Below are 23,850 nucleotides of genomic sequence, written 5' to 3' on the forward strand. Positions count from 1 at the left end.
GGCCACTTTACTTAACCCTTTCTAAGCCTTTGATGTTCCCATCTATAAAATGGGAAGAATAACATTACTCACCCACAGGGTTGTCATAGAATTGAATGAAATAATATAATCAAACAGTTTGCCTGGAACAAGGTAAAAATTCAGTAAATGGCAGCAGCTGTTATTCTCATGGCTTCTCTCAAACTGTCAGTCATATTTGTTGTAATCACTGATTTATTTGGAGGTATTTGAAAGATTATTGCAATATTAAATACATGAAATACCTAAAACCTTCTAGTAAGTGGTTAAGTATCAAACATGCTATTTCAGGATTTTGTGTGATTTTCAGGAAATCATTAGAAAAAATAGGATACACAGTTCCCTGGCTTTGATTTAGGTATGAATCACTAGGAGAGCCCGGGATTTCATTAATTTGGGGGACCATTTAGCGCTCTGGTACCAAAACATTTCTCACTGCACAGAGATTTCTTCTGGTCACTCTGCCTTTTTTTCCCTCAGATCACAGAGCTGAAAGCTGATTTTCAATACCAAGAATCTCAGATGAGAGCCAAAATGAACCAGATGGAGAAAACCCACAAAGAAGTTACAGAACAATTGCAGGTGACTCTGCCTATTTAATATGGTAACTCTGGTTTATTTAGCTGATGGTATTTTAAGTGATCATCTCTTAGATTTCTTTTTTCTCAGAGAATTGACAAATCACATTAATCCACCTTATAGATGTCTTTTAATATTTTCTCTTGGATGTGTTCTGATCTTTTTCCCTCAAAAACAGTGGAATTAATAAACGTGTTCTTTGATTTTTGGATAAACCAGATGTGATTCCAGATGTCTGAATTGTAAATTTTGTTTATCCAGCACATTAAGGCACTCCACGGTTCGTTTGTGTTGCATAAAGCATCCTTTTGTAATAGTGGATCCCAGGTGATTGAAGTACACTGATTAATCTCCAGCAAATACTTTCTTCCCTCTGAACCAAACCCTAGAGCTTTCTGTTGTTTTCTGCCTCTAGAATTTGTTCACCTCTTCCTGACCTCTGCATTGTCTCCCTTGGCATCTGCATGAAAAACATAGCCTATCCTGCTAAAACGTCTTGCGTGCACTGATTTTATTTATTTATTTATTTTTAAGGCCAAAAACCGAGAGCTCCTGAAGCAGGCAGCTGCCTTGTCCAAGAGCAAGAAGTCAGAGAAGTCAGGACCTATAACCTCTCCATGAGAGGTCACAAGGATGCTCCTGGCAATAGCAATGGATTCCTGGGTTCGGGTGGCAACGTAGCTGTTCTCTGGGAATTGCAAGCTTTCTTAAGAAATCTCTATTTTACTATAGTTATCCTTCTTTGTGTGATTGCAGTGGGGCTGAGTGGAAACACCTGGTTTGTGCTATATTATGACTGCATGCTTGAATGTTTGGGGTTTCAGGCTCTCTCTCTCTCTCTCTCGCTCTCTCTCTCTCTCTCTCTCTCTCTCTCTCTCTCTCACTCTCCCTCACTCCCCTCTCTACCCCCAGCCCTCCTCTCAGTACTACTGTCTCTCTGTCTGTCTCTCTTTTGTTACTTTTTTATGTGTGTGTGGTGGTCACTGCTCAGTGTTATGTGCAGAATGGTTTGGGTTTTTTTTCTTGGTCCATCATTGCATCCTGCCATACCCATGAGCAAATAGTTGGCATTAATTACATATCACTGCCACCCTCTGAACTTTGAAAACTGCCACCTTAAGACTTGGTACAGTGGAAGAGAATTTTTCTCTCCAATAAACCTTTTGCTTCAGGGTATACTCTTGGGGTTTTTTCCAGGTGTATTATGTATGAACTTTGTACTATGTATAGCCAGAGTTTTATTTATTTTTAAAAAAAAGAAACTTTTTCTTGATAAAGGAGTAATGGTAGCCTAGCTTGTTCTTCTTGTAAAAATGATGCCTCTTAAAAAAAAAGTCCTACTCTCTAGCGTTTAGTAAAAGAATCAGATCTTTTCCTTCTTGTTACCTTGGAGTCTTAAAAACTGATTGCTAAGGTGAAACAATTCAATATGTAAGTATGGAGTTAAGTGCCTTTTGGAGGATTTCTTGGAAGACCATGTAAGAAGATACTTAAGGGAGGTAGCAAAGATTGGGACAGTCTGTCTTTCTAAGTAAAGGCAGAAAGAAGGGTTGTCCAGGTTGTACTGGACACTTCTCTCTTCCACCTCTTTCTTGATTGTTTTATGTGACTGATTTTAAATTCTGCCACCTCTTTTTAAAAAAATGCCCTTTACTTATATCAGTTGTCATACTGGGCCATTTTCAGGTAACTTTTTTTTTTTACATGATTCAAAATGGGATAATATTCAGACTACAGAGCATTTTGGAGGTTAGTATGAGCTGCTCAAGTATGGACTGTAAGTCCTGGGAAAATGATATCACTGTACCTTTTCCCCACTCCTCCTCACCCACCCCAGCCTGTACACTCCCTGCCTTTAAGGGAAATGTATTGAAATTGAAATTGAAAACAGGTGCTTCTCAAAAGCAGCTTGGCCGCAGCCTGAACTGTGTCCTGTTTTCCCTTCTTGATCCAATAGGCACATGGATTCTCTTTTCCAGGTGAGAGGATAGATTTGCATTTCTAGCCATACTCTCGGGTCCTCTAGATGATGTTTGTGAAAGGAACTAGAGGTGTGTAGTGTGCCATGAAACAGTAAAACCAGCTACCTTGGAATCATTAATGCAGGGGGTGGTACTAGAGTTAGAGGTAATCATAAGGGCAGATGACATTTGTACCTCAGTCTACCAAAAGTGTAGCAGTAAGTTTAACTTGCTAGGCATTTCCTAGGAGCAAATGCTTCTAATTTGTGAGCATTCTCACAAGTAGAGCCGTGCATATAATTGGACAGAGATGTGGAAATGAGTGGCTTCCTTCTGGTAAGAGGAACAATGGACCATGTTACTTATCTATCACTCTAGTAGAGGATGTAATTTTCCCTCCTAAGCAAGGGAAATGGCAGTGCTACTTAGTTTTGTAACTTTTTGAATGAGAAACTTTTAGGTAAAGATAAACTGTCAGATAATATTTTCAGATGCATTTACATTGACTATGGGGAAAAGATTAAAAAAAGTTACAGTCATTTTTTTTAAGTTCAAAGACTTGAGAAATTCTGTTACATGAAGTGACAATGTAAAAACACATTTAGTTTTATACTAAATCTTTTTTTAAGGTCTTGGCATTTAATATAAAGCAAATCCACACATTTTCTAACTTTCCACAAGTTCCAAAAAGGGAAGGAAGAAACCTCAGTCTTGAAATTTTGGTTTTTAAAACTCATGACACTGTTTTACCATGAAATTGAGTAGCTAACTTTTGGTAACACCTTTTGTTTATTTGTATGTTTGTAATAATGGACCTTTTAAAACACAGGAATGTTTTGGTTTGTACAGACTTTGAAAAATGTGTGTTAATAAAAATTCATATTGACTTACGTATAATTGTTTTTTTTTTTCATTTATTTCTTGCTGGTTCATCAATAGACATATCCCATAATCCCCTTCAACCTAGAAAAGAGTCAGTTTGTCTTGCGTGTAGAATTTAAACAATTAAAAACCTAACAGTGCTAATAGGGAGTTTTATGTCCGTCAGAGAATAAAATCATTCTCTTTCTTCTTTGAGTTTATTTATTCAGTTTAAGTGCTTGCTTTGTTATAAGCACTGGTAAGCAATGAGGATACAGCAGTGAAGACAATTGACAAAGTTCCTCTCCTCATGAGGCTCCCATTTAATGGAATATTGGACAACACCATTGTTCCTTGATTTTATATTTACCATTATTACTCAAAATTAATATGGGATGAATCTTTATAAGGTATGAGTGAAAGGTTTTTGAGATGTCATCTCAAGGAGAGGAATGTATTGGTTTGAAACATTGGTGCTAGTAGGTTTCTAAATAACAGGTGCCTTTCAGACATTATCACTGTCACATCCTGGTCATTCTGTTCTATAGGTGCAATGACAACTTATTTTCTCTAAATAATGATAGTTTTATAGGTGCTATGGTCTGAATGTTTACTGCCCCTCTCCTCTCCGCCGGATTCATATGTTGAGATCCTAACGCCTAGAGATGGTAGTATTAGGAGGTGGGGCCTTTAGGAGGAGCTTAGGTTCTGCCCTCATGAATGGGATTAGTGCCCTCATAAAGGATGCTCCAAAGAAATCCCTTGCCCCTTCTACCATATGAGGACAGAGCCAGAAGGTGCCAGCTATGAATCTGGAAGAGGGCCCTCACTAGAATGCGACCATGCTGACCCCTTGATCTTGAACCTCCCAGCTGCCAGAAATGTGAAAAATAAATTTCTGTTGTTTATAAGCTACCCGGTCTGTGATATGTTGTTATAGCAGCCCAAACAGACTACGACAGTAGGTTATGTTTATGACTACATTTATGGTGTGAATTACCTTAATTTACCCATTTACACAGCCGTATAAACCGCTGTAGGGGAAGAATACAGTATAAACAGAGAAAGATATCATCTAGTTCTTCAGGAAGTCCTTCAACCACTCTAACTAACCTTAGAAGCAACTTAGCAGGATTTTGGTTGCATCCTTTTCAGTTTAGACCATATGTTACCTGCAGTATAGCTATCTTCAGCTAACCGTCAGTTCGAGGATTTTGGGGGATGGGCTGTTTTCGGGAAGGTCCAAACTGTCAGGACATACAGAGTCTTGTGGTTATTATTCCTGCATAACAAATTACCCCCAAATTTAGGTGTTTTTTTTTTTTTTTTTTTTGGCTGTGCCGGGGGCTTGTGGAATCTTAGCTCCCTGACCAAGGCAGTGAAAGCACTGAGTCCTAACCACTGGACCGCCAGGGAACTCCCCAAAATTTAGTGTTTTAAAGCAAACATTTTAATATGCCCACAAACTCTGTTGATCAAGAATTTGGACAGGGCACTGTGGGGACGACTGGTCTTTGTTCTTTAATGTCTGGGTCCTCAACTGGGAAGATTCAAAAGCTGAAGGAAACTTATTGGAACTGAAATCATCTATCTGAAGGCTCTGCTTACTTGTGTATCTAGTGCCTGGACTGAGATGACAAAGTCTAGTAATGCTGACTGAAGCACCTATGTAGGGCCCCTCCATATATACCTTTCCTTCTCCAACACGGTGGCCTCAAGGTAATCAGACTTCTTCCATGGTGGATCAAGACTCCAAGCACAAGTGAACAAATCTGAAGCTGTGTTTCATCATCTGACCTGTCCTCAGAGGTCACATTACCTCACTTCTGCAGCATTTTATTGGTCAAAGCAGTCAGGAGTCCATCCAGACTCAAGGGGAGGGGACATAGATCCCTTCTCTTGATGAGGAGGTGACAAAGTAGAAGAGCATGTGGGATGGAAGCTACTGTGAAGGCTATTTTAAAAAATATTATCTGCCGGACCCCCCTGGTGGCGCAGTGGTTAAGAATCCACCTGCCAATGCAGGGGACACGGGTTCGGCCCTGGTCCGGGAAGATCCCAAATGCTGCGGAGCAACTAAGCCCGTGTGCCACAACTACTGAGCCTGCTCTCTAGAGCCCGCGAGCCACAACTACTGAGCCCATGTTCCACAACTACTGAAGCCCATGTGCCTAGAGCCTGAGCTCCGGAACAAGAGAAGCCACCGCAACAAGACGCCCACGCACCACAGTGAAGAGAAGCCCCTGCTCGCCGCAACTAGAGAAAGCCTGCGCGCAACAACGAAGACCCAACAACGAAGACCCAACGCAGCCCAAAATAAATAAATAAATTTATTTAAAAAATATGTATATAGGGCTTCCCTGGTGGCACAGTGGTTGAGAGTCCACCTGCCGATGCAGGGGATGTGGGTTCGTGCCCTGGTCTGGGAAGATCCCACATGCCGTGGAGCAGCTGGGCCCATGAGCCGTGGCCGCTGAGCCTGTGCGTCCGGAGCCTGTGCTCCGCAACGGGAGAGGCCACAACAGTGAGATGCCCGCATACGGAAAAAAAAATTATATATATATACATATATATATATATATGTATATATATATATAAAATCTGCCACATAGAGAATGGATTTTGGAACCAAACCGAATTTAAGAGAACAAGGCACAAGGCAGAAGCTGCAATGTCTTTCATGGCCTATCTTTGGATGTCACACTGCATCATTTCTGCGATACCCTATTGGTTACAGCGGACAAATTACTGACACTGGACTTCCCTGGTGGCACGGTGGTTAAGAATCCGCCTGCCAATGAAGGGCACACCGGTTCTAGTCCTGGTCCGGGAAGATCCCACAAGCCATGGAGCAACTAAACCCGTGCGCCACAACTACTGAGCCTACATGCCACAACTACTGAAGCCTGTGCGCCTAGAGCCTGTGCTCCGCAGCAAGAGAAGCCACCACAATGAGAAGCCTGCGCACTGCACCAAAGAGTAACACCTGCTCGCTGCAACTAGAGAAAGCCTGCACACAGCAACAAAGACCCAACGCAACCAAAAATAAGTAAATAAATTTTTTAAAAATTACACTATTCAATGTGGAATGGGACTACCTATGTGCATTCATATCAGGAGGCAGAACCACTGGGGTCCATCTTGGAGACTGGCTACCACGTTGACCTTTGACCAATAAGATTGATTAACAACTATGTGAATCTCTGGATTTTGAAGGCAGTAATGAAAGTTGGCATTTGGGGGAAAGTTCATATTTCTTAGTTATAACTGGCGTCAAATAACCACTTTGCCTGTCAGTGCTTGTCAGGCTGTCACTGAAGCAGATCATCAACTCTACTTGAAAAGTGAGACTGTGTCAGGCTGTGGTTAGCTCTGAAGTCAGACTGCCTGTGTGTGAGTTCTATCTCTACTTAGGGTTGTTGTGAGGATTAAATAATGTATGTAGAAGTCTCTAGAACAGTGCTTGGCACCTAGTATGCACTCGATTTTTTAAGCTATTATTATGCAAGACCACAGAATCTACATTTTCTGTTTCTTGAGAGAGAAAACAGTGAAAAAATAGAGTGAACATACATGTTCACTTTTTTAAAAAATTTATTTAATTTATTTTTACTTTTTTGGCTGCATTGGGTCTTCGATGTAGCACATGGACCTTCTCCAGTTGCGGCAAGTGGGGGCTACTCTTAGTTGCAGTGCACAGTCTTCTCATTGTGGCGGCTTCTCTTGTTGCGGAGCACGGGCTCTAGGTGCGCGGGCTCAGTAGTTGTGGCTCACGGGCCTGGTTGCTCCGCGGCATGTGGGATCCTCCCAGACCAGGGCTCGAACCTGTGTCCCCTGCATTGGCAGGCGGACTCCCAACCACTGCGCCACCAGGGAAGCCCTGTTCATTTGTTTTTGCTTCCAAATTTACTTTATCTCCAGATCACTTTATCCCCAGATTCATGCAGCCCACAACTTTTATATCTTTTTTTCAACTCCACATTACCCACCTCATGCGTGCCACTTCATTACACTGATCCTTAGAGTGCCATTTTTCTTTAAGTTTAATAAGATGTAATTTGCATATGGTAAAAGTTATCCTTCTCAGTGTATAGATCAAAAAGATTTTGATGGATGTATGCAGTTGTGTAGTCACCACAATCAAGACATGGAACATTTCCATCAGCACAAAAACTTTCCTTGTGCCCCTTGGCAGTCAGTTCCCTCCCCCAGATCCAGCCCCTGGCAACCATTAATCTGATATCTATCCTTATAGCCTTGCCTTTTCCAGAATGTCATATAAATGGAATCAAACAGTATGTAGACTTTCATGTCTGACTTCTTTCATTTAGCATATGCATTTGAGATTCATCCATGTTGTTTCACGTCTCAGTAAATTTATTCCGTGTTTCAGTAGTTTGTTCCTTCTTATAGCTGAAAAGTTTTCCATTGATAGATGTACCACAATTTGTTTATCTATTCAGCAGCTGACGTATATTTGAGTTATTTCTAATTTTTGGTTACTATGAATAAAGCTAACACATTTGCATACACATCTTTATATGAACATGTGCTTTCATTTCTCTTGGGTAAATACCTGGCAGTGGGATTGCTGGATTGCGTGATAAATTTATGTTTAATTTTCTAAGAAACTGACAAACTTTTCCAAGTGGTTGTACAAGTTTGCATTCCCACTGGCAATATATGATGAGTGCAAATTTTAACACAGTCTTCTTTGCAAACTTCTTTGAATTTCTCCACTGACTCTTCCCTACATTTCCCAGAAAGCTTGTCATATTGGTGATAATGATACTTTATTTTTAAAATATGAGATGTATTTACTGAAGTGTAGCATATATACAGAAGAGGACACACATCACAAATGTATGACTTGATGAATTTTCACAAAGTAAACGCAATTATATAATCACCATCCGGATCAAGAAAGACTGCTACCAGCACCCTAGCCCATCTCATGTGCCCATTCCTAGTCACTCCCTCTCTTCCTCAAAACTGAGAGCTCCATGGTGGCCTAGTGCTTAGGATTCCAGGTTTTCATTGCCGTGGCCCGGGTTCAATCCCTGGTCGGGGAACTGAGATCCAGTAAGCTGCACAGCAAGGCAAAAAACCAAACCAAACCAAACCAAAAAACTAACTACATGCTATTCTGAATTTTAATAATATAGATTCATTTTGCTGGTTTTGAACCTAATAAATATGGGATAATACAGAATGTACTCATTTTTGTCTGCTTCTTTTGCTAGACATTATGTTGGACAAGGTCACCCACATTGCTCACATAGCAGTAGGCCATTAATTTTCATGCTCTATGATACTACAATTTATCCATCCTACTGTTGATGTACATTTGGGCTGTTTCCAGTTTGGAACTTGTAAAAATAAATGCTGCTCTGGCCATCTTCATAATAGCTTCGAACTGGAAACTATCCAAATGCCCATAAATAAGAGAATGGATAATCAAATTGTAGTAAGATCGTATGATAAAATACTACTCAGCAATAAAGACCAAACCACTGACATATGCAATATCATGGATAAATCTCAAAAACATTATGTTAATTGAAATAAGCCAACACTAAAGAATACATAACATATGATCCCTTCTTGATGAAGCCTGAGAATAGGCAAAACTAATCTGTAATGATAAAACTCAGACAGTGATTTCTGGGGATGAGGAGAATTGATTAGAAAGGAACACAGCCTGGACTTCCCTGGTGGTGCAGTGGTTAAGAATCCACCTGCCAATGCAGGGGACACCGGTTCGAGCCCTGGTCCGGGAGGATCCCATATGCTGCGGAGCAACTAAGCCCGTGTGCCACAACTACTGAGCCTGCTCTCTAGAGCCCGCAAGCCACAACTACTGAGCCCGTGTGCCACAACTACTGAGCCCGTGTGCCACAACTACTGAAGCCCGAGCGCCTAAAGCCCATGCTCCACAACAAGAGAAGTCACTGCAATGAGAAGCCTGCGCACCGCGACGAAGAGTAGCCCCTGCTCGCCGCAACTAGAGAAGCCTGCATGCAGCAACGAAGACCCAGCGGAGCCAAAAATAAATAAATAAAATAAATAAATTTAAATAGATAAATAAAAATTAAAAAGACATACAAAAGAAAAGCATCTCTTAAAAGAAAAAAAAAGGAACACAGCCTGAAGAAACTTTCTTGGGTAACAGTGAAAGTGTTCTATTTCCCAGTTTGGATGGTGGTTACGTGGGTATATACAAATGTCAAAATTCATTGAAATGAACACTTAATACCTGTGTATTCTATTGTGTGTTAATTATGATGCAATAAAAATTAATACAGAGAAATGCTGCTTAGTCGTAAAAAGTGCTGTCATGAACTTTCCTATACTTGGTTTTTAGAACACATATGGATGCACATCTGTTGAGTATATAGGTAGGAGTAGAATTGCTGGGTCATAGAATATGTATGAATCATGGCTCTGCAATTTAATAGCTGGATGACATTGGGCAAGTGCCCAGAACCTCTAGAGAACACCAGTTTCCTTATCTGTTACCAAGGAGCTAATCTCACCTTGATGGGTTCGAACCATGAAAACTGTTTTTGTCAATTAGCAAAAAGACATAATGCTGAGAAACCTCATTTTCTAAAAGCACTGCTTTTTCAGAAAATTTGCTATTTGAAATATCAGTAAGAACGGAATATTCCACTCTCGCCTGGAGGATCTGAGTTACTTTGACACGGAGAAGCAGCCTCAATTTCCAACCCAGGTGCAGAGCTTCAGATAAGGGGTTTCCAGATACAGCATTCCACATTTATCTTCACGCTGTAGTTTCCAAGGAAACAGGATTCTGAGTCTTCTTGTTAGCTCAGGCCTGACGATAATCCCTTTACACATAGCCTGGTGTGCTTTGAGGCTATCAAAAACACTGCTTCTTTTAAATTTTACCTACACTCCATCTTTCCAAATCCTGGAATAATTCTATCTCTCCTGTGCTTGGTGAGATACCTCATGATTCCTCTGGTGTGTAGTCCCCCTTGCAGCAGTAAGTTAATAAACCTCACTTTGTCAGACCATATAAAGCCACTTTATCAGATGGGCTTTATCTTGGGTATTACCAATAACTTTGTAAAATGTGTTCACATTACCTGGATGGGCATTTAAGAAATGATAGTTATTTTTTATTTTTCGTGTATAAATTCAATATATGTTCATTTGACATCTAATATTTGCAAGGCACAAATGTATTGCTATGAGAGATAGAACAAGATAGCCATGGCACAGATGGAAAACCACTTTTTATTTTAGCTGGAGAAAGAAACCAACAATAACAACCACCACTATGTTTTCAATCCTAGGAGAAAAATACCTTTACTGAACTTCACTTTAAATAGAATCAGATGTAAATGGAAACATTCTCAAGACTATTTTTTAGGTAAAAAAGTACAATGTACACGATTTACTATAAGATAGGACATAAAACTATGGATTCTAAGACATCGTAGGGTTTTAATAACCAGAATGAGAGGACCCAAATGTCGTCTGTCCTTTTCTAAAGAGAAAAAATTGCTCTTATAAATGCTCCAACGAAAAATAGAGACAGCATTGCTTACACAATCTCTAAGGCTGAATGCAGGCTCATTCACCCATTTAGGGTCCCCTCCTACACAGGCAAGCAGCTTCCTCTCTTGATCATTCCCCAGAGATTGCAAAGCAGACTGGGGTGAAGTGGGGTGGAGAACACAGGAAACAAACACTGCCAGTTCCCCCTCACTTCTCTCTATCTTGATCTCCTCCCAAAGCAAAATCCTACTCGTCTTTCCATCTAACATACACTCACAAAATGCAGTCTTCTATGGGAACATTGAGGTCATGCACTCCAAATTACTTAAGAGAATGATTTTAAAAATTTGAGAGTCTAGTTCTCCAAGAAATCCTGGTTTGGGATATAGATGAAGAAGCTATTGGGGAGGGATTTAGATGGAGAATGAATTTGGTAATATGAGAATGCGTTTTAGGGACATAGCAAGATGATAATACAATTAGCTTAGTGTTTGGGTTTTGCAGTCAAATCTCAGAAAAACAAATTAACCTCTATGGTCTTAACTTTCTCAACTGTAAAAGGGAAAATAATAACGCTTGCTCTGTCGAGTTACTTTACTTCAACATTTAAAAAAATCGATTGTCCGTTATCTAGTCTGAAGGTAAAAATATAGTTAGAACATCGTCCCTTGCTGTGAAAGAGCTTATGAACAACCGAATTGCAGTGAGGGGATCACAAATAATACGTGCTCAAGAAATCTTATTATTACCATTTTATTGTTTAGACTAGAAGAGGGGTGGAGGGAGAAATGAAAGTGATTTGTAAACCATAAAAATGCTCCACAAATCCTAACAAAGCCCTGGAGGATGGAAGCAGAGTGAGGAATTTCAGGAGTTTGGTTACGGATTTGGGTTTCAAGGCTGTCGAATTCTCCATATTTGGGCCTGAATGCTCAGAATAGAACAGAATAGGATGTTAGGGCTGAGATCATCTGGTACAATTTTATGCTAATCGAAAAATTCTTGCCTTCTGTCACCGTGCCCTGGCGATAAACAACACCGCCACCTCAGATTCTCCAATCCGAGCTCCAGTGGTATGATGTCATCGCCCCGCCCCGCATCCCCAAGCTCCAGGGCGTCACGTCTCTAAGCTACCGTGCCTACACCAGTTCCAGAGGCGCCTGCGCAATGTGGGGGAGCCAGGGCGGACGTGTGCGCGCTGCGAGGGGGCGGGGCTAGCGCTCACGCAGCTTTATCCCCTTCCCCGCCCTTTCTCTTCCCGGTTTCCCTGTCAGCCTGCTGGTCGGGTCTGGCGGCTGCTTCCGGTAGGAGCGCGGTGCAGGGCGAGTCGGTCTCGGCTCCTCGTCATGTCCTACGGTCCCTTAGATATGTACCGGAACCCGGGGGCCTCGGGGCCCCCGCTCCGGGACTTCAACAGCATCATCCAGACGTGCAGCGGCAACATCCAGCGGATCAGCCAAGCCAGTGAGCCGGGGTACCGGGCTGGGGGGCGGGGGCCGTCCCGGGGACAGGCCCGGGTGAGGCTGCCGGGACGCGGAGCCCGACTAGGGCTACGGCCAGGGCCACACCTGAGGCCGTCTTGGGTGCTCTACTCCGGATACGGCGGGCTGCTATCCCGAGTCTGCCAGGCCCAGTCACCCCGAGGGTCCGGAGCCCCAGCTGCAGCTCGAGTTTCTTCTCAGGAGTTCTGCTCTTACTGTGTTGGGGCCAAGACAGCAGTCCTGACAGCCGCAGGGTGGGAGGGTGTGTGTGTGTCCCCTCCAGAGCAGTGAATGAGTCGACTGGCTCCAGTGGTCAGCCTAGTTTTTCCTGTCATCTGCCTCCCTCCACCCACCTCTCTTTCCTCTTTGGCCAGCTTGGATCGGGAGTTGTTTACTGGTTTAGACTTTACATTCTGCTGAACTTCTGGCTTCTTGGAAGTCAGAATCTTTCAATTAAGGGAAGTGGAGAGTGCATGTGTTTTGGTGACTTTAATACAGTTCTTCCTGTAAGGAATTTGGAAATCAGATACAATGACTTGTATTCGAGGGGTGAGATGACTTCTACTTTAATAAAGAGAATTCACCAAAAACATTTCAGTTTACATTCTTTTGTCTTTTGTAGCAAAAGATTTGCATGTGTTTTTGGATTTCAAGCCAATGAGGCTTTTGTTTTCCTTCCCCACCTAGTTACTCTTTTGAACAAGCATGATACACAGAGAAGCTCAGGGACATGGCCACAATCACATGGCAAGTAAGACATGGTAGAGGTGGTGGTGGATTTCAGAATGTCATTGCTTGTCTTAAAACTCCCTCCCCACCATTAGGATCTGAATGATACTATAGGTGAATGAGTCAAATACACGTTATTTCTTGATGATGCCTGAAAATAAGCTCAAAGCCTTATAAACAGGAGGTCAGAAGCAGCAACTACTTGGAAAGAATGGTATCATGATCCTTGTTGTTTATTATTGTGTTTTTGTGAGCTTGGCTGTACCCTGTTAATAGGTAGAACTAGTTGGTCCTGGATTACAATTATGTTCTATATTTTAAAGAACAATCTATCACTTAGCTTTTAAATTTAAATATATAATGAGAGAGGGAAGTTTCTGATGGAAAGCGTTTGAATCTGGGCAGTTGGGAAGTGGAAAGAAGAATATGTGGTCTGTTAAATCCAGAAATTTGAAACAAAAATTAATGTGACCACTGGCTAGAAAGTATAGTACTTTGTGTTCCAATTTCCTTTTGTGAGGGAGCTGTAATACAGGTTAGATCAGAATATTCTGGTTCAATACTGAAAGTTTCTTATTGAGGCCAAATGTAATTTTAATGTCTATTTGTGAAATTTTCATTCTGGATGTATTTGAGTATGAGGCATGTAGTATGTATAGGAACTGACATGGATTCCTTCAACAGGGAGCCTGTGGCATACATAATGACTGAAAGGGATCGCTACTATAGAAGAGATATAATAAAATTATAGATATTCAGGAGAGAAAGACACCTTTTTCACTTGGGAGAGGCCGGGGTGGGGGGACATTATTGGCATCTGAGCTAGGTCTGGAAAGATGGTGGAAAGTATTTGAACTTTCGAGAGTAAAGAAGGGAAGAGCATTCCAGGAGAGAGTAAAATGAACAAGGCATGGTAGTGGGAAAGCATGTGGTGTGTGTAGAAAAGTAGAGTGATTTAATTTGGCTAGACTGGTGGAGTCCAGAAAGTAGTGGAAAGTAGGATTGGAAAGGTAAGTTGGGGCCCAAACATGAAGTGCTTTAAGTGGTACACTAAGGGGGTTTGGATTTAATTCTTTAGAAATGTGTAAATTGAGTTGGAAGGGAGAGAGACTGGAATCAGAGACACCCGTTAGGATCTGAAAATGAAAAGAAGGAAAGGATAGGAGAGGTGTCTGGTGATAGAATTGATAAGGTTTAGCTGTTGATAAGGCATCAGGCTCAAGGGATAGTTGGATTCATTCCATTAATAACATTAATAGCTAACATTTGAGTACATACTGTATGCCAGGCAATATAAGTGCTTTACATGCATTATCTTAATTTTGTAATAACCCTGTGAAGTAAGTACCAATATTATTTCTTTTTATGGGTTAGGAAACAGGCTGAGAAAGGTTAAATAATTACCCAGCTAACAAATGGCAATACCTAAATTTGAAACCAGATCTGTCTCTTATGACCAGCATTCGGCCTTTTTATAATTTTTAATTAATATTACAGTTTTATAGCAGTGAACACTTCAAGTTACAAGTGACTTTTCTTTTTCTTTCTTTTTTTTTTACTCTTCATAGGAAGCTATGGGGAATACCTGAGGCTGTGGAACTTTCTCTTCTTGTGGTGTGTCTGCCTCTCCTGCTAGATTGTTAGTTCCTTTGAAGAAATGGGACATGACTTATTCATCTTTATATTTCTAGTACTTACCTCAGACCCAAGTATATGTTAGATTCATTCATTCACTGTTCAACAAATATTCTATGAGCACCTGCTATGCACTGGGGATGGAGTGATGAGCAAGACAGACAAAACCCTGCCCTGATAGTGTGTGTGTATGTGTGTGTGTTTGTGTTTGTGTACATATACACACGTATGCATACATGCACATGTATAAACAATATTGAGAAATAGTAAGTGCTATGAAGAAAAAAATAAGGGCACAGAGAGTGAGGAGAGCAAGAGGGTGGGTGTGCTATTTTATGTTTTTACATCAGTTGGTCAAGGAAGGCCTCTCTGAGGGGGTGATGTTGGAGTAGACACCTGAATGAAGTGAGGGAGAGAACCTCGTGAGTAACTGGGGGAAGGCATCCTAGGCAGAGGGAATAGCAGGAGCAAAGACCTCAGTGCTTTCAAGAATAGCAAGGAGACTAGTGTGGCTGGACTGCAGTTAGAGAAGGGGAGCATGGTAGGAAAAGAGGCCAGGGAGGAAGCCAGGGATCATATCATTTAGGGTCTTGATGCTTAGTAAATTGTATTTAGTAGATTTGAATGAATGAGGTTTCTCTACCATCTTGGAACTCTTCCTGACTCATTTACCTTGTGCTGTGTGGTTCCTACCACATCTTATGACCCTAGTCAGTGTGAGTTGGAGTTCTCCCCTTGGGATTGTTTAGTGAGGCACTGGGAATTTGAAATTGGTAGGGTGATATTGCTTCTACCCACTTATCAGGCTGCCTATCCCCCAGACGTGGCCAGCATACCTAAGTATACAGTCTGAATGTGACCTCCCAGACATATGCCCACATCCATATAGTCCTGCAAGGACCTGTATCTATTGAAGATTTGAGAGAATAGCTATTCTTTTTTCTCAACTGTGGGTTTTTTCACATATGTGGGTTTGGAATTGCTGAGCATATCAGCCAGAAATACGGCAGGCCACTGCGTGGGTTGTTATAGGTACAGCTAAGGTTGACTGCCTGGTACAAGGGGTTGTTATCAGTGTGTGTGGGCTACAGAAGAAAACTGCTTGACTCTGCCTATTGTGAAACGAAGGGTCTGGGCAAGTATTGCTGAGGCAGATATAAGGAAATAACCTTAACAGGCGCCAAGTTATCTCTGAAGAGATTAAAGAACATCATTTCTGTTCTTTAACGTTGCTAATTAAAAAAAATAATAAATTAATTAATTTATTTATTTATTTTTGGCTGTGTTGGGTCTTTGTTGCTGCACGCGGGCTTTCTCTAGTTGCGGCAAGCGGGGGCTACTCTTCATTGCTGTGTGCGGGCTTCTTATTGTGGTGGCTTCTCTTGTTGCAGAGCACAGGCTCTAGGCGCACAGGCTTCAGTAGTTGGGGCACGCGGGCTCAGTAGTTGTGGCTCACGGGCTCTAGAGCGCAGGCTTAGTAGTTGTGGCGCATGGGCTTAGTTGCTCTGCAGCATGCGGGATCTTCCTGGACCAGGGCTTGAACCCATGTTCCCAGCATTGGCAGGCGGATTCTTAACCACTGCACCACCAGGGAAGCCTAGCGTTGCTAATTTATTGATATGATTCTGTTTACTAAAAAAATTAAAAGCAGTTGAACTTTTAAAACTGATTATCGTGTGCAATCCTCTGGGTGATTCTTTCAAAGTTATTTTCATATTGGCCCCTTGCTCTTTATTTCATTGTCCTCCTCATAAGTCTTCATGATCTCAGCCTCTGTAGTCCAGCAGCACAGTCTCAGTGTCTCTGTTCCCATTCTAGTTCATCCGATAAGGCTATCAGCAGTATGTCTAAAGTCCTGTTTTCATTATACCACTCACCTCCTCAAGAGCCTGTGGCAGCTCTCTGTTGTCTGCTGTGTCAGACCTTAACCTTCCACCTTGCTTTCACTGTCTCTGTCATCTTAACCCAAATTAGCCATATTTTCTACTTCTCTTTGTTACAGGCAGGCTGTTTTTCTTAACATCCCTAAACACAGGGTTTTGCTGCAAGTTTTTGCCCTTTCTGTTCCTCCTTTCTTTAATCTTTCCCTATCTCACTAGCTACCTAAATTATAAAAATCCTTTGGGTTGTGCTTAAATCCTGCCCCTTGTAACTAAGCCTTCCTTTGCTTTTGAAAGAGTGAAGTCAGGAAGAGCCTGGGCCTTAGGCTCAGCAGATCTGTGACTGAGTCCTTGCTCCTCTGTGTTGTACTGTTCACCCTGGGCAGGCTAGTTCCCCTTTCTGTCTGTTACCCCATATGTAAAATGAATGGTGTTGTTAAAGTGGGATGTTTGAAAGTGCCTAGTCTAGTGCCCGGTACATAGTAGACATTCAGTAAATGGTGATATCATTGGTTGAGCCCCCTGCCCCACTATAGTTTAGTTAAGTGAGCAGGCTCAGGAGTCAGACTGCCTGGGTTTGAGTCCTAGATCTGCTTCTTACTAGCTATGTAAACATATTGCTCTACCTCTCTATTTCACAGTTTCCTCATCTATAAGATGGAGTTAATGATAGACTCTACTTCACAGGATTGTGAGAATTAAGTGAGGTAACTTATATAAAGTGCTTAAAGCAGTGCCTGCAACATTGTTGAAGAAATGTTAGCTATCATTTTGTTTTTTTCCTTTGAATTTGCAAGCTTAGCACTTACTTTATTCTGTAGTCTTTAATTCATGCTTTTTGACCTTGTTATTCCAACTGAGAGATTATCATTAGTTTTGTTATGGGGATAGCGATCACACATTGTACAGCTGTCTTTAGCTTCAGTGCCTGGCACAGCAGTGGATATGTAGTTAGCATTGGATATGTACTTAATTGATTTTATCATTGCTAAGTACATTTTTCTTGGTCTCGAGTTTGATAATAATAGCTATCCTTAATTGAGTTCTTTTAAGTGCCAGACACTGTTCTAAATTTAGCTTCATATTATCTTAGATCATCCTCACAACAACCATATGAAGGTTCTCTTGTTTTTCCCATTTTTTAGGTGAGGAAACTGAGGCACAGAGGAATAGAAACTTTTGCTAGGAAGTGGTGGAACCAGGAATAACACACAGCAGTCTTAACTGAGAGTCTGTGCTCTTAACGAGTTCGTGTCCTGTCATGGGTATGGTAAATAGAAGATTATACCTGTGATGTTTAGTATTCATGTTCAGTTTAGTTTAGAGCTTTACTATTGTAGTATAGCGGCTACTTTAAAAAAAAATTGTTTTTATTTTTTAGCTGCATTGGGTCTTCATTGCTGTGCGCAAGCTTTCCCTAGTTGCGGTGAGCAGGGGCTACTCTTTGTTGCAGTGCGCGGGCTTCTCGTTGCGGTGGCTTCTGTTGTTGCGGAGCACGGGCTGTAGGCACATGGGCTTCAGTAGTTGTGGCACACGAGCTCAGTAGTTGTGGCTCGTGGGCTCTAGAGCGCAGGCTCAGTAGTTGTGGTGCACGGGCTTAGTTGCTCTGTAGCATATGGGATTTTCCTGGACCAGGGCTCGAACCCATGTCCCCTGTTTTGGCAGGCGGATTCTTTTTTGTTGTTGTTGTTGCTAGAAATCTCTCCTGTCTTAGGAAGTTGACAGAGAGATACTTTTTTTTCTTGAATTTTATTTTATTTATTTATTTATACAGCAGGTTCTTATTAGTTATCCATTTTATACATATTAGTGTATATATGTCAATCCCAATCTCCCAATTCATCACACCACCACCCCGTGGCAGGCAGATTCTTAACCCCTGCGCCACCAGTGAAGTCCTATAGTGGCTACTTTTAAAAAGTCAGGTCATTTTCATTGTAGCTTTTCAAAAGCAGTGCAAACCTAATTTTCAAAGACACTGAGATGACCTCATTGTAATAATGACCACATAGGCTATCATTTTCTCATTTAATGTAAATAATGCTCTTTCTTTGAATTTATATTTGCTTGTTTAATATACTGAATTAGAGCATTCGAGTCTCTCAGATGAAGAAATTTTTACCTGTATGTTAGTTGCTTTTGATATGACTAGACATTGATTTGGATTAAGGTTCATTTGGAGATTCACATTCTGCCTAAAGTGATATCAGCTAAAAGCACATGAAGAGTGTTCAGTTTAGAGTAGTTCCTAGTGTGGATGTTAGCTGTAATGTGCAATAAATTGATTTGCTTCGTAGTCTTTTAAAAATTTTAGCCAGGACATGCTTTTAAAAGTGAGAGGTCAGTGATAGGAGAGATTGAGGCCTAGTTTTAAAAATAACAAAATTGCTTACACAGAACTGAGGCCTAGTCATCTGGTTTCCAGGATTATGTAGCATTTCATAGAGGATAGATACCCAATTATTTTCATCTAAAATATTGTGACAAATCAATCTAAAGTAAAACTTTTATTGACTAGAATGCTTAGCAAAGGAGTTTTCTCATTAACCAAGCTGACCAGAAAACCCTTTTAGATGTAGCCCATTTTGATAAAAATTGTTCCAAGAAGTATCACTGTACTTTTTGACATTTTAAGTACATTCAAGTGAAAATAAGCATGTATGTAAACATTTACACTATTCTATTTCTTTTTGTGCTTTAGGTTTAAGGGATACAGTTCTTAGTTGTAAAACAGATGGGTCATTAAGTCATTATTTTCAAATAAACCCCTGATGTTGGTGGTTATGGAGGGCGGTATACAAAAAAATTATACTTCCAGTAAATGTAGACACCACTGTCTTTATCATTTGAGTTTTTGATACCCGAGTCTTGCTGAAAACTTTTAGGAAAATATCAATATGCAGGAATTTAGATAGAATTGATGGAGTCTTGGATTCATTCTGGTGCTTAACTAGTAAGTGACCCTATAAAGTCCTCCTCCACCCCACCCCCCATCCCAATTCAGGTAATCTCAGCAAACAAAAGAAGTCAGAAAAGTCTAGATAAATAAAAGTTCTCTGCTGAGAATATACAAAGAACAGCTGATTTTCAATTGATTTTTTCCCCCCATAGTCTGTAAAGTCCCCTTTGCTCTCTAGGGCATTTAATATGGTTTGATAGACGATTAACAACTTGAAACTTTGACATACCTCTAGAGTTTCTAAGGAGAATGCTCTATATAAAGACAGTCAGTAAGATGAAATGTTTCCTTGAACTGCCGTACCAGTAACATTTCCCTTTATATGTCACCCTGTAACCAACTATTTTCTGGAGGGGTATGTATGTGTGTGTGGTTATGCAAATACAAAAATGAGTAGAATGTGGTCAGTGCCATCAGAGGCATATCGTCAGTCCAGTCCCATTTGTACACAGGCAGAGTCTCTCTAAGCCAAACTCTGGCTTAAAAACACTGCTTGGTTACACAGCCTCATTCTGGGTCTAGGGTTTCTTCATTATTGCTGAATTTTAGCATTGAGCAGTGGTGGGAGTACTTAGAGATCATTTAGTCCTTACATAGTTGTAATAATTTAATGAATAAAAAGCCCCACACAAATAGTAAGTACTGTGACAAACAGTAAGTACTCAACATATGTTAGTTAAACCTGAATATCATATACAATTGGTGAAAGAGACCCAGCAACATGAAATGACTTGTCTGGTGCCATACATCTAGTTAGTGGTCGAATCTGGCTTAGAGTATAGGTCTCATTATTCCTAGCTCATGTTTATTCATATCTTCTGCCTTGAAGGTGGCATGACATAAAACAGAGGCTAACTCAATTAATCAGCAATTACTTATTACCCGCTGGGTGCTGGCACTCTGCTGAACTCTGGTGAGTACACAGGAACCTTCCCAAAGGTGGGGGGGAGTCGGGGAAGGGAGCAGGTTAGAGCAAGGGCATCAGTCTATCTGGAGCTGAGAGCTATTAAGTTAGGAAGCTATCAGATAAGCAGGGTGGGGCGAAGTGGAACACTGGGAAACGGAGGCCTGCCCTAAGTCACTACGTTCTGTGTATTTCCTTTAAGCGTCAACCTTTTGAGAGAACCTAGTGTGGCATAAAAAATACAGTTATTGGAATTAGCCCTCCTGGGTTTGAATTCTGGTTTTTATGACACTCTGCTCAAAACCATCAGTGGCCTCACATTTCTTTAAAATTCGAAGTCCTTGCTCTAGTTTACAAGGCCCTATGTAATCTGGCTCCCCTCTCTCTCTTACCTCTCTTTTGCTCCCTCTAGGCCTCCTGTGCCTCTATCACGACAAGTGCTCTTGCCTTGTGGATTTTGTGCTTAATGCTCTCTGCTAGAGAGCTCCCCCAGTAATTTCGCATGGCTTGACCTTTCACTTCCTTTAGGTCTCTGCTCTGTGTCACCTTATCAGAGAAGTCTTCTCTGACTGCCCTGTGTAAACTAGTACCCTCTCCCTACCAGCCTTTACCTGAATTTATTTTTCTTTATAGCACTTATCACCACCTGATATATGCTTATTATCTCCTTTCCTTAAAATGTAAGCTTCTTGAGAGCAATATCTTCTAGAGCATATAACAGTGTAGAGTAGGTATTCTAAATGAATGAATGAATGAGTTTTTTAACACTCAGTGTGAGCCTCAGTGTGCCCATCTGTAATAATGCTTATTTAATAAGATAATACTTATCAAGTGTGAAGGAAAAACACTTCTGTGTTTCCTCCACTGTCAATACTTCTGACACCAGATGTGTGGATTTACCACACACCAAGCAATTATCAGATTCTCTGGACTTCAATTGGGTGTCCTCCAATTTAACTCAATTCTGACACTACCTGGAGTTAGCATCAGATTCCACAAATTAAGGGCTTAGTCCCACAAGACTCCCCCCACCCCACCCCCTTCAGATGCCAATCGTAAGTCCAAGTTCTTATCTGTGCTTCTGACCAGTGAGCCATATTGGAGGTTCCCATGAGCCCCTCCTCAGGTTCAGCTAGTTTGCTAGCCCAGCTCACATAACTCAGGAAAACATTTACTTACTAGATTACTGGTTTATTATAAAAGGATATAATTCAGGAGCATCCAGATAGAAGAGATGCCTAGGGCAAGGTATGTAGGAAGAGCTCAGAACTTGCATGCTCTCTCTGAGCGCTGATACCCTCCCCACATCTCCATGTGTTCACCAGTCCGGAAGCTCATCAAATCTAGTTCAAGAATTTATAGAGTTTAATCTGCGCTTCCTCACCCCCCCCCCCCACTGCCCTTCCAGAGGTTGGTGGGTGGGACTGAAAGGTCCAACCTGATAATCACTTGGTCTTTCTGGTGACTAACCCCACCCAACCTAAGCCTATCAGGAGCCCTACCCTATGTCACTTCAATAGGTAAACTCAGTATGTTCCAAAGGAACCCTTTATGAATAACGAAAGACACTACTATCACTCCGGAAATTACAAGGGTTTTAGGAGCTTTATGCCAAGAACTGGGGACAAAGACCAAATATATTTTTTATTATACCACATCAAGTATGTAGCCCAGTGTCTGGCACATGGTGAATGCTCAGTAAATGCTAACGTCTGTCCTCTTTCTTAAATTATTTGTTCGGCCACCCAGTAGATAGCTTTGATTCTGATTCCCATTTGACTTAGGTAAGAAGGACATTATACATCTTAGTGATGAAAAATGATTATTTATATCTTACATAGTGTTTTTTTTAGCAGAATGCAGTATTTTATAGTGCTTACATTTTCCAATGGAACCAATAAGCTAAAAACCCTCATTTAATAGAATAGATATATTTTAGGAAAGTTTGTCAAAAGGCAACTTTTTAATCAAGTGAATTCTATATTTCTGTTGTAAAAGTGGAGTTATAGTTTTACTTAAAAAATGGTCCCAAAATAAGATAAAATCATAATTTGAAGTGTTACAAACCAATATATTCTTGACTTTGCAAAATTTTGCTTTGTTACACCCATGATGACACAGGGATTTGGGCTAGGGAGTGTTGACCTAAAACAAAGAGACTGCCAGATATTTCTCCAGCAAAGAGGGGTTTATTCACGATCAGCAGAGAGTTGCAGTTTGGGGTCTGCAATCATGGCTAGCCAAGTGGAAGCCCCCTCCTGGCAAGGGAAGGGGAAAAGGAAGTTGGGAGGGGTATAGCAAACAAAGAGTCCATGGCTTTTCATTGGCTGAGAGGAGTCTTCTTCATAGCAGTTGGGCTTGGCTGTTGTGGCAGGGTGTGCGAGCTCCCCCTTCTGGTCTCCCAACTCTGTTTAACTGAGGTTTCTGTTTATTAATTTTTTACAGGAGAAATAACTTGTACATGCTGCTAAGGACTAGGTTGTTCAGTTTCTACTTAGGAGAAGAGTCACCCAGCAATCACCTAGAAGATTTTGCTTAATTATTGTTTCTTAACAGACTTAGAGGCTATTAACACATCTGTGTTTTTGTAAGGTAATTGGTACTTAATAAACTTCAGCTTGCCTTTCTACTACCCTTGGTGACCGAATTAGGGCCAAGGTTATGACTCTGACCCCCAAATTTTGTTATTTAAGAAGCATCCTATCATAAGGAACAATTAATTTTTATTTTTATTTATTAATTTTTAAAAAAGTATTTATGTATTCATTTAGGTTGCACTGGGTCTTAGTTGCAGCAGGTGGGCTCCTTAGTTGCAGCTCACGGGCTCCTTAGTTGTGGCACGTGGGCTCCTTAGTTCTGGCGTGCGAACTCTTAGTTGCGGCATGCATGTGGGATCTAGTTCCCTGACCAGGGATCGAACCTGGGCCCCCTGCATTGGGAGCACGGAGCCTTAACCACTGTGCCACCAGGGAAGTCCCAGGAACAATTAATTTTTAAAATTTAAAATTCTAAAAAGTGCAATTTCGTTTTCACTGGACATTGAAGCCTTGTTTATATATTGTTCCTATGAGATATGTACAAATGATACAGTATGCATTGGTTTCCTCCTCTTCTTCCACTAAGCCAGTCATTTAGCAGTCTGGTGTTTCACAGGTGAAACTTGGGCATTAATCCTGAGAGGGTAGGAAAGGCCCTCACAAAGGACAGTGTCTTTTGGTTAGAGGAGCCATATATTACCTATTGTGTTATAGTATCTCTTGAAGTTCTAGTGAAACTTGAAGATAATTAATTGTGTTTCCCCTGGGCAAAAAGTATT

The 23,850-nt window shown here is 41.1% G+C and overlaps 2 protein-coding genes across 4 annotated transcripts in view; both read left to right on the top strand.

Annotated features, from left to right (window-relative positions):
* FAM76A (family with sequence similarity 76 member A) overlaps positions 1-3,403 on the top strand; it is a 28,344-nt gene extending 24,941 nt beyond the window's left edge. For both annotated transcript variants that reach the window (XM_060089243.1, XM_060089244.1), the window contains 2 exons: positions 499-600; positions 1,132-3,403. In XM_060089243.1, the coding sequence (XP_059945226.1) occupies positions 499-600; positions 1,132-1,218 (189 nt within the window). In that variant the 3' untranslated portion in view covers positions 1,219-3,403. The remainder of the gene's footprint in view (positions 1-498; positions 601-1,131) is intronic.
* An 8,781-nt stretch (positions 3,404-12,184) lies between these two features.
* The window catches only part of STX12 (syntaxin 12), a 35,056-nt gene continuing 23,390 nt past the window's right edge, over positions 12,185-23,850 (top strand). Inside the window, exon 1 of one of the 2 annotated variants that reach the window (XM_060089246.1) lies at positions 12,185-12,410. In XM_060089246.1, the coding sequence (XP_059945229.1) occupies positions 12,293-12,410 (118 nt within the window). In that variant the 5' untranslated portion in view covers positions 12,185-12,292. The remainder of the gene's footprint in view (positions 12,411-23,850) is intronic. The other variant, XM_060089245.1, reaches the window with a different exon arrangement.

Source organism: Mesoplodon densirostris, chromosome 2 (genome assembly GCF_025265405.1).
Source record: "Mesoplodon densirostris isolate mMesDen1 chromosome 2, mMesDen1 primary haplotype, whole genome shotgun sequence".
Taxonomy (NCBI): domain Eukaryota; kingdom Metazoa; phylum Chordata; class Mammalia; order Artiodactyla; family Ziphiidae; genus Mesoplodon; species Mesoplodon densirostris.